Consider the following 12,078-nt stretch of genomic DNA (forward strand, 5'->3'; position numbering starts at 1 on the left):
GGAGCCGGACCCACTGGTTGCCCCCCAGAGAGCTGGTAGTCCCATCCACCAAACTACCAGGTGTGAAACAGGGAAGAGACTCAGGGGGTATGCTAATTTGTTATAGAGCAGACCGAACCCACTCTATTAAATTAGTCAAAACAGGAATATTTTATATCTGGAAATGAATAAGGAAATTATCTCAACAGAGAAAAATGTTCTCATGTGTGCTACCTAGATCCCCCCAATAGAATCCCCATACTTTAACAATGACAGCTTCTCCATCCTAGAGGGGGAGGTCAACAATTTCCAGGCTCAGGGACATGTACTAGTCTGTGGTGATCTAAATTCCAGAACTGGACAAGACACCCTCAGCACACAGGGGGACAAACACCTGCCTGGAGGTGGCAGCATTCCCTCCCCCTGATGCCCCCCCAGACAAAACTACAACAACATAACCAACAAAAAACGGGTCACAACTCCTACAGCTCTGTCGGACGCTGGGTATGTACATAGTCAATGGTAGGTTCGAGTGGACTCCTACGGTAGGTACACCTATAGCTCATCTCTTGGCAGTAGTACTGTAGTATACTTTATCACTGACCTCAACCCAGAGTCTCTCAGAGCGTTCACAGTCAGTCCACTGTCAGAGGGCAGCAAAATCACACTCCACTTCAACAGAGCTATGCTCAATCATGAGGCATCAAAGCCAAAGGAACTGAATAAAATTAAGAAATGCTATAGATGGAAGGAAAATAGTGTGGAAATTTTTCAAAAAACAAATAGGCAACAACAAATTCCTTCTAAGAATAATAAATTTTTAAAAATCCAACCCCAGAAAAAAACTGAGCCTACGCCTTCACTATGGTGAATCACTAAAACAATACAGAAATACACTACTGAAAAAGAAGGAACAGCACGTCAGAAATCTGCTCAATGTAATTGAAGAATCAATGAATCTAACCACTTCTGGGAAAATTGGAAAACTCAAAAAAAAATGTATGGATAACCACTTCTCCAATCTTTTTGTCTCTGTAACAAAGAACAAACAGCAAATCTTAGAATCAACCATTAAAGATGACCAGAACACACGGGATTCTCCAATTACATTGAATGAACTACAGGACAAAATACAAACCCTCCAACCCAAAAAGGCCTGTGGTATTTGGTATTTGGTATTTTATTAGGATCCCCATTAGCTGTTGCAAAAGCAGCAGCTACTCTTCCTGGAGTGCACACAAAACATGAAACATAATACAGAATGACATAATACAGAACATCATTAGACAAGAACAGCTCAAGGACAGAACTACATACATTTTTAAAAAGGCACACGTAGCCTACATATCAATGCATACACACAAACTATCTAGGTCAAGTAGGGGAGAGGTGCTGTGCCGCGTGGTGTTGCTTTATCTGTTTTGTGAAACCAGGTTTGCTGTATATTGGAGCAATATGAGATGGAAGGAAGTTCCATGCAATAAGGGCTCTATATAATACTGTAAGTTTTTTTGAATTTGTTCTGGATTTGGGGACTATGAAAAGACCCCTGGTGGCATGTCTGGTGGGATAAGTGTGTGTGTCAGAGCTGTGTTTAAGTTGACTATGCAAAGAATTTGGGATTTTCAACACATTAAGGTTTCTTATAAAAAGAAAAAGTGATGCAGTCATTCTCTCCTCAACTTTTAGCCAAGAGAGTCTGGCATGCATAGTATTAATATTAGCCCTCTGATTACAATTAAGAGCAAAACGTGCCGCTCTGTTCTGGGCCAGCTGCAGCTTAACTAGGTATTTCCTTGCAGCACTGGACCACATGACTGGACAATAATCAGGATTAGACAAAACTAGCGCCTGCAGAACTTGCTTTTTGGAGTGTGGTGTCAAAAAAGCAGAGCATCTCTTTATTACTGATAGACCTCTCCCCATCTTTGCAATCACTGAATCTATATGTTTTGACCATGACAGTTTACAATCTAAGGTAATGCCAAGTCATTTAGTTTCCTCAACTTGTTCAACAGCCACACCATTCATTACGAGATTCAGCTGAGGTCTAGCACTTAAGGAATGATTTGTACCAAATACAATGCTCTTAGTTTTAGAGATGTTCAGGACCAGTTTATTACTGGCCACCCATTCCAAAACAGACTGCAACTCTTTGTTAAGGGTTTCAGTGACTTCATTAGCTGTGGTTGCTGAAGCGTATATGGACACACATGCTTTGTTTAATGCCAGTGGCAGGTCATTGGTAAAAATAGAAAAGGGTAGAGGGCCTAGAGAGATGCCCTGCGGTACACCACACTTTACATGTTTGACATTAGAGAAGCTTCCACTAATGAAAACCCTTTGAGTTCTATTAGATAGATAGCTCTGAATCCACGATATGGCAGAGGTTGAAAAGCCATAGCACTTAAGTTTTTTCAACAACAGGTTATGGTCAATAATATCAAAGGCTGCACTGAAATCTAATCTAAATCTAACAGCTCCCACAATCTTCTTATTATCAATTTCTTTTAACCAATCATCAGCCATTTGTGTCAGTGCAGTACATGTTGAGTTCCCTTCTCTATAAGCATGCTGAAAGTCTGTTGTTAATTTGTTTACAGAGAAATAGCATTGTATTTGGTCAAACACAATTTTTCGCAACAGTTTGCTAAGAGCTGGCAGCAAGCTTATAGGCCTGCTGTTAGAACCAGTAAAGGCCGCTTTACCACTCTTGGGTAGTGGAATTAATTTGGCTTCCCTCCAGGCCTGAGGACAAAGACTTTCTCTAGGCTCAGATTAAAAATATGACAGATAGGAGTGGCTATAGAGTCAGCTACCATCCTCAGTAGCTTTCCATCTAAGTTGTCAGGAGTTGCCAGGAGGTTTGTCATTATTGATCGTTAACACTAATTTTTCCACCTCTCCCACACTAACTTTACAACATTCAAACTTGCACTGCTTTTCTTTCATTATTTGTTTTTTTGTACATGAATATAATTGCTCACTGTTTGTCGTGGGTATTTCCTGCCTAAGTTTGCCCACTTTGCCAGTGAAATAATCATAAAAATAATTGGCAGCATCAAATGGTTTTGTGATAAATAAGCTATCTGATTCGATGAAAGATGGAGTTGAATTTGTCTTTCTGCCCATAATTTCATTTAAAGTACTCCATTGTTTTTTTCCATCATTATTTATATAATTGATCTTGGCTTCATAATAAAGTTTCTTCTTTTTGTTGAGTTTAGTCACATAATTTCTCAATTTGCAGTAAGTAAGCCAGTCAGATGTACAGCCAGACTTATTAGCCACTCCTTTTCCCCCATCTCTTTCAACCATACAGTTTGAAAGAGATGGGGCAAAGGACCCTGGGAGATGAGCAAGGACCCTGGGCATCTTTCTTTTGGTGTTTTTCAGAGTCAGTAGAAAGGCCTCTTTAGTGTCCTAAGTTTTCATAACTGTGACCTTAATTACCTACCGTCTGTAAGCTGTTAGTGTCTTAACAACCGTTCCACAGGTGCATGTTCATTAATTGTTTATGGTTCATTGAGCAAGCATGGGAAACAGTGTTTAAACCCTTCACAATAGAAGATATGTGAAGTTATTTGGATTTTTACGAATTATCTTTGAAAGACAGGGTCCTGAAAAAGGGACGTTTCCTTTTTTGCTGAGTTTAGCTTTAGAACAAAGTTCTACTGCATTAGTAAAAATGTGATCGATACATGTGGATGATCTTGTTCCTGTAGTGTTTGTAAACACCCTGGTAGGTTGATTAATAACCTGAACCAGAGTACAGGCACTGGTTACAGTAAGAACCTTCCTCTTGAGCGGACAGCTTGACGAAAACCAGTCAATATTCAGGTCCCCAAGAAAGTATATCTCTCTGTTTAAATCACATACACGATCAAGCATTTCACACAAATTATTTAGATACTGACTGTTAGCACTTGGTGGCCTATAGCAACACCACAAAATAATAGGCTTTAGATGTGCCAAGTGAACCTGCAACCACAACACTTCAATAACACTTGACATAAAATCTTCTAAGCAATACAGGAATATGGCTCTGAATATATACATGAACTCCTCCCCCATAAGCATTTCTGTCTCTTCTATAAATGTTATATCCTTGTATTGCTACTGATGTATCATCAAATGAATTATCTAAGTGAGTCTCAGAAATGGCTAATATACTGTATGAATGTTATCTGATGTTAGCAAGTTATTGATTTCATGAACCTTATTTCTAAGGCTACATATATTAATATGGGCTGTTTCCAGCCCTTTCCTGGGTAGCTTTTCAGAGATAGACATAATACTGAAAAGAGCAGACAAAGCAAGATAAAAAAAATATACAATCAGCAGTCCATTAATCAATTGGTGTGTGTGTGTGTGTGTGTGTGTGTGCTGCGAGTTTGAGGCTACGGACCCATAGGCTTGTCTCTCTCATCCCTTCCAGGCTTCTGGGAGGGAGGGTGGACAATGAGCATTTCGTAGCGGATGTACACAATTTCCCAACACGCTCGGCCAGCTTTCATGGCTGGGATCAGTTCTTTCTGGCGCACAGCTTCAGTATAGTCATCGTTGAGGAAGATAAACGTTCCTATCAAGTTCTTGGCTCTTTCCAGAACAGCTACCTTGTCCTTGAACCTTAGGAAATTGACCACTATCGGCCTGGGCCTATCACCTGGGCCGGTGGTGGGTTTTCCAGTCCTGTGGTCGCGCTCCACCTCAATCTTCCTGTAGTCCATCTTAAATTTCTCAGAGATCATTTCCCTCACTTTGTCCTCATGCTCCATCCAGGTCTAATGTGGAGATTCTGCAATTCCGTCCACAACCATGTTGTTTCGCCTTGATTGTCCCTCGAGATGGTCTAATGTATCTGTCATTGTTATCATGGATTCACAGACAGAACTGATGTCTTCTCTCAATGACTTACAGATTGCTGTCAACTTGCCGTCCTGTTTCAGCTCGTCGAGCTCACCCTGGGAGAACTGCAAACTGTTCTTCAGGTCCTGGACCTCTCTGGTCAGGTCGTCCATTCTTTTATTAGTAGAATCCACGAGTATTTGGACAAAACACTTGAAACAATTTTCTTGTTGTTGTAACAACTGCTTATAGGTCTCTTTTTTATTTATTTTTTAAAGATCCTTCACGTGTGATAGAGAGACACAACTGTTCTCAACGGTACTCCCGCCAGCTTTGGTCTTTGTCATGGTAGCTAGCAACGTTGGTTACGCTGTTACTCCCCGCTGTTCCAGACAGGGCAGGTCACGGGGAAAATTGAAAACAACAAACAGCAGGGATCTAGACAGCCACGAACCCGGGACAATCCACAATGACTAACCTCGTCGCGGGCTGCATTCAAGAACCCCTCGCTAGCTTGATGTCCAGCTAGCTAGCAGCTAGGCTAGCTGTGACGCCAAATAGCTCCTCAGACCCGTCCTTGGTCGGCAGGATCAATGGAAAGATACAAGCAGTCCCAGCAACTGATGCCAACTGTGTCGCGGGATCCAACATAAGAAGCTAGGTAGCTACCAAGAACTTTCCAATATACTTCGAAACAACAAACTTTCCAACAAACTTTCCAAACAAACAAAACCAAGCTCTTCCTCGTTCCGCGTACAACAGGAAGTGACGATGATGTTCAAGTGTTCAAGTGTTCAAATCATTCAAATTTGACCCCAATAACTACTGTGGGATATGCGTCTACAGCAACCTTGGGAAAATCCTCTGCATTATCATTAACAGCAGACTTGTCTACCGAAGTCGGTTCCTCTCCTTGTTCGGGTGGCGTTCGGCGTCACCAGTCAGCGTCACCGGTCTTCTAGCCATCGTCGATCCACTTTTCATTTTCCATTTGTTTTGTCTTGTTTTCCTACACACCCGGTTTTCATTTTCCCTCATTAATTGTTGTGTATTTAACCCTCTGTTCCCCCCATGTCTTTGTGTGGAATTGTTTGTTGTAAGTGCTTGTGCACATGTTTACTGGTGCGCGTCGGGTTTTGTACCCATGTTCCTTATTTCTTTATGCCGTTGGTTTTGCAGTTAAACTGCTCCAGCTATTACCTAGTTCTGCTCTCCTGCGTCTGACTTCCCTGCCACCAGTTACGCACCCCTTACAAGACTTGTACATTTCCTCAGTGAAAACAATGTACTGAGCAAATGTCAAATTGCCATTTTACCAAATGACTGTACAACAGACCACGTTTTCACCCTGCATACCCTAATTGACAAGCAAACAAACCAAAAACAAAGGCAAAGTCTTCTCATGCTTTGTTGATTTCAAAAAAGCTTTTGACTCAATTTGTCATAAGGCCCTGCAATACAAATTGATAGAATGTGGTGTTGGGGGAAAACATACGACATTATAAAATCCATGTACACAAAAAACAAGTGTGTGGTTAAAATGGGAAAACATTTCTTTCCACAGGGCCGGGGGAGAGACAGGGATGCAGCTTAAGCCCCACCCTCTTCAACATATATATAAACGAATTGGCGAGGGCACTCGAACAGTCTGCAGCACCCGGCCTCACCCTACTAGAATATGAAGTCAAATGTCTACTGTTTGTTGATTATCTGGTGCTTCTGTCCCCAACCAAGGAGGGCCTACAGCAGCACCTAGATCTTCTGCACAGATTCTGTCAGACCTGGGCCCTGACAGTAAATTTCAGTAAGACAAAAATAATGGTGTTCCAAAAAAGGTCCAGTTGCCAGGACCACGAATACAAATTCCACCTAGACACCGTTGCCCTAGAGCACACAAACAACTATACATACCTCGGCATAAACATCAGCGCCACAGGTAACTTCCACAAAGCTGTGAACGAGCTGAGAGACAAGGCAAGAAGGGCCTTCTATGCCATCAAAAGGAACATACAATTCGACATACCAATTAGGATCTGGCTAAAAATACTTGAATCAGTTATAGAACCCATTGCCCTTCATGGTTGTGGGGTCTGGGGTTCGCTCACCAATCAATAATTCACAAAATGGGACAAACACCAAATTGAGACTCTGCATGCAGAATTCTGCAAATATATCTTCTGTTGACAACATAAAACACCAAATAATGCATGCAGAACAGAAGTGGGCCGATGCCCGTTAATGATCAAAATCCAGAAATGAGCCGTTAAATTCTACAACCACCTAAAAGGAAGCAATTCCCAAACTTTCCATAACAAAGCCATCACCTACAGATAAATCAACCTGGAGAAGAGTCCCCTAGCAAGCTGGTCCTGGGGCTCTGTTCACCAACTCAAACAGACCCCACAGAGCCCCAGGACAGCAACACAATTAGACCCAACCAAATCATGAGAAAACAAAAAGATAATTACTTGACACATTGGAAATAATTAACAAAAAAACTGAGCAAACAAGAATGCTGTTTGGCCCTAAACAGAGAGTACACAGTGGCAGAATACCTGACCACTGTGACTGACTCAAAATTAAGGAAATCTTTGACTATGTACAGACTCAGTAGGCATAGCCTTGCTATTGAGAAAGGCCGCCAAAGGCAGACCTGGCTCTCAAGAGAAGACAGGCTATCTGCACACTGCCAGCAAAATTAGTTGGAAACTGAGCTGCACTTCCTAACCTCTTGCCAAATGTATGACCATATTAGAGACACATATTTCCGACAGATTACACAGACCCACAAAGAATTTGAAAACAAATCAAATTTTGATAAACTCCCATATCTATTGGGTGAAATACCACAGCGTGCATCACAGCAGCAATATTTGTGACCTGTTGCCACAAGAAAAGGGCAACCAGTGAAGAACAAACACTGTTGTAAATACAACCCATATTTATGTTTATTTATTTTCCCTTTTGTACTTTTAACTATATGCACATCACAACAACACTGTATATATGACATTTGAAATATTCTTTTGGAACTTTTGTGAGTGTAATGTTTACGGTTAATCTTTTATTGTTTATTAACTTTTGTTTATGATCTATTTCACTTGCTTTGGCAATGTAAACATATGTTTCCCATGCCAATAAAGCTCCTTAAATTGAAATTGAAATTGAGAGAGAGAGCTCTCACTGTTGAGTAAAATGTTTGATAAAGTCATGCCTTTCCTATAGAGGGGAGAATTCATGATTTAATTTATTATATAACTAGACTCCTAACTGATAAAGTCATGCCTTTCCTATAGAGGGGAGAATTCATGATTTTAATTATATATATAACTAGATCCTAACTGATAAAGTCATGCCTTTCCTATAGAGGGAGAATTCATGATTTAATTTATTATATAACTAGACTCCTAACTGATAAAGTCATGCCTTTCCTATAGAGGGGAGAATTCATGATTTAATTATTATATACTAGACTCCTAACTGATAAAGTCATGCCTTCCTATAGAGGGGAGAATTCATGATTTAATTGATTATATAACTGACTCCTAACTGATAAAGTCATGCCTTTCCTATAGAGGGGAGAATTCATGATTTAATTGATTATATAACTAGACTCCTAACTGATAAAGTCATGCCTTTCCTATAGAGGGGAGAATTCATAATTTAATTGATTATATAACTAGACTCCTAACTGATAAAGTCATGCCTTTCCTATAAGGGGAGAATTCATGATTTAATTGATTATATAACTAGACTCCTAACTGATAAAGTCATGCCTTCCTATAGAGGGAGAATTTCATTATTAATTGATTATATAACTAGACTCCTAACTGATAAAGTCATGCCTTTCCTATAGAGGGGAGAATTCATGATTTAATTGATTATATAACTAGACTCCTAACTGATAAAGTCATGACTTTCCTATAGAGGGGAGAATTCATGATTTAATTGATTATATAACTAGACTCCTAACTGATAAAGTTATTTTCTCCTCATGTGACACCTAAAAGCACTGCCTTTAAAGTAAAAAGGAAGGAGAACCCTGAATTGCGGTTGTTTGACGATGAATACGTGAGAGCAAGCTTGCTTAATCGGCAATAAAATGACACCCAGACCAGCTGTGCTTGAAAGACCTTGAAATAACTTTTCCTTTCATCGATTGACAGGGTAATAGTCATTACACTGAAACAAATGAGTTTCTAAAACGCCCGGTTAAAGATATCATAACTGAACGTGCGACATAAAGCACCACTAGCATAAAAAATGCATCAATGAGCCATTGTGTAATATTGTCACGGTGCTCAGGCTAAGAGACTGTAAAGGACAGAGAGATCGTGCCAGCCATTTGCTTAAAAAAAAAGTAATGGATGTCAGATTTAGTGCTGTCCAATGAAGGCGCCTGCACTTACTCTAGGATGTCATGCTACTCCTGATTGGCCTGTATCTCTTCTCTTCTCCACATTGTCAGCTCATCCTGTAATGTTGTCCTACAAATGAGAATGACTTACTTAAACCTATGGGATCTATGCTAGTCCTATCCAGTACTTACAACTATGGGATCTATGCTAGTCCTATCCAGTATTACAACTGATAGGCTCTCCGTATTGCCTGGTCCTATCCAGTACTTACAACTATGGGATCTATGCTAGTCCTATCCAGTACTTACACCTATGGGATCTATGCTAGTCCTATCCAGTCCTTATAGTCTACCTCTCATATCTGCCCACAGTTGAGACACGAGACATCCTACGTTGGGAGCCCGGGGAGCCCGCCAGGTGGCTCTTGCCCTTCAGCAGGTGCTTGTACTTGGAGTTGTGACGGAGCCAGCGCAGCAACGCCTCGCAGGCATCCTGCCTCATGCCCGTGTTGGTCAGGCTCACCGCCAGGGCCATGAGGGCTTGGAGGTTATTGGGGTGGAGCTCGAGACACCTGGAGATACAGAGAGAGGAGGCCAAGGGTGGGTTAAGGGGGGTAATGAGTACTTCAAAGGGTTTGACAAACACTAATTGGAACAGGGAACATCAGGAGGCACCTAATGATGCCTGGGGTCAGGTGGCAATGACCACTCACCCCAGATATATTGCCCTCAAAAGCATTTGTTCGTAGGAGTTACTTTGGAGCGTAGACTTGAAATTGCAGTTGCTACTGTTCACATTTAAAGTTAACCGTAGTGTTGCATCAGAGGAAAATAGCACTATGTTGGACGAACAACAAGGATTAGAGAGCACTCAGGGATGAGACAAAAACAGATTTAGCTTTCATCAAGATAATGTTTCACTGAGATTTGTGACCGACTGACAGTCAATGCTTCAACTTCCTTAAAAGCTTGTAATGACAGGAAAACCAAATCATTTCTGTCAGACTTGCTACTGTGCCATGGGTCACTGGCTGTTATATAAAGTTTGTATACGATAGGTATGCTGTGCAGATGCTCCGTGCATCGTTTTAAGATAAAAAACATTTTTGCCGTTATATGTTTCCCTCAGAGTTCTCTAATCCAGACAGGAATACACATCCACAATGGGCCTACATTAACAGTCAGCTAAAACACATCATGGAAAATAGAAGCAGTGTAGCATTAATAATAGCAAAGTGCTGGATTTCAGGGGATTACTGTCATTCTGAGAAGATCATTTAAAAGCTGAAGTTTTAAACCATTGGTTTCAACACCAATAATGAATTAACCCAAAAACACTTGATTTACTTTTTTACTTTTTAAAATTTATTGTAGTGTTAAAAAGATTTTGTTTGACAAGTAATATATATATATTTTAAAATATGTATAAAATTATTGCCATCCCTGAATATTCTTATAAATAAAAATGAACAAAATTAAATCGGCATTAACATTCTACTTTTTAAAATTAACTGTATTGTGGCCTTCCATTGCTTCCTGTTTCACTGGGGTATAAAAATGAGGTAACGCAATTGTAAAATCTCTTTGTCAAATAAAATCTAATTGCATTTGTCACATGCTCCAAATACTGGTGTAGACTTTACCGTGAAATGCTTGCTTATGAGCCCTTTCCAACGATGCAGAGTTTAAAATAATAATACAAATAAAATAGTAACACGAGGAATAAAACAAAATACACAAGAATGGAGCTATTTACAGGGAGTACCAGTACAATAACGAGGCTGAGGATCAGCGTGGCGGATGTGTTGTTACTTACCCTTACCACCTGGGACTAAACACCTCCCTCTGCAACTGGATCCTGGACTTCCTGACGGTCCGTCCCCAGGTGGTGAGGGTAGGTAACAACACATCCACCACGCTGATCCTCAACACTAGGGACTCCTTGCGTGCTCAGACCCCTCCTGTACTCGCTGTTTACTCATGACTGCATGGCCAGGCACGACTCCAACACCATCATTAAGTTTGCCGATGACACGGTAGGCCTGATCGCCGACAACGACGAGACAGCCTATAGGGAGGAGGTCAGAGACCTGACCATGTGTGGCAAGGACAACAACCTCTCCTTCATTGTGATCAAGACAAAGGAGATGATTGTGGACTACAGGAAAAGGTGTACTGTGCACGACCCCATTCTCATCGACGGGGCTGCAGTGGAGCAGGTTGAGAGCTTCAAGTTCCTTGGTGTCCACATCACCAACAAACTAACATGGTCCAAGCACACCAAGACAGTTGTGAAGAGGGCACGACAAAACCTATTCCCCATTAGGACACTAAAAAGATTTGGCATGGGTCCTCAGATCCTCAAAAGGTTCTACAGCTGCACCATCGAGAGCATCCTGATTGGTTGCATCACTGCCTGGTATGGCACCTGCTCGGCCTCCGACCGCAAGGCACTACAGAGGGTAGTGCGAACGGCCCAGTACATCACTGGGGCCAAGCTTCCTGCCATCCAGGACCTCTATACCAGGCGGTGTCAGAGGAAGGCCCTAAAAATTGTCAGAGACTCCAGCCACCCTAGTCATAGACTGTTCTCTCTGCTACCACACGGCAAGCAGTACCGGAGCGCCAAGTCTAGGTCCAAGAGGCTTCTAAACAGCTTCTACCCCCAAGCCATAAGACTCCTGAACATCTAATCAAATGGCTTCCTAGACTATTTGCATTGTCCCCCCCCCCTCATGTACACTGCTGCTACTCTCTGTTTATTATCTATGCATAGTCGCTTTAATAACTCTACCTACATGTACATATTACCTCAATTACCTCGACTAACCGGTGCCCCCGCACATTGACTCTGTATCGGTACCCCTGTATATAGCCTCGTTATTGTTATTTTA

At 41.3% G+C, this 12,078-nt stretch overlaps 1 protein-coding gene across 3 annotated transcripts in view; it reads right to left on the reverse strand.

Annotated features, from left to right (window-relative positions):
- The window catches only part of LOC111952885 (PEX5-related protein), an 83,737-nt gene that overhangs the window by 10,212 nt on the left and 61,447 nt on the right, over positions 1-12,078 (reverse strand). For all 3 annotated transcript variants that reach the window (XR_002875781.2, XM_023971875.2, XM_070435067.1), the window contains one exon: positions 9,538-9,756. Coding sequence is in view for 2 of the 3 variants with exons in the window: in XM_023971875.2 (XP_023827643.1) it covers positions 9,538-9,756 (219 nt within the window). In the remaining variant the exon portion in view is untranslated. The remainder of the gene's footprint in view (positions 1-9,537; positions 9,757-12,078) is intronic.

The sequence above is a fragment of the Salvelinus sp. IW2-2015 genome, linkage group LG26, assembly GCF_002910315.2.
Source record: "Salvelinus sp. IW2-2015 linkage group LG26, ASM291031v2, whole genome shotgun sequence".
Taxonomy (NCBI): domain Eukaryota; kingdom Metazoa; phylum Chordata; class Actinopteri; order Salmoniformes; family Salmonidae; genus Salvelinus; species Salvelinus sp. IW2-2015.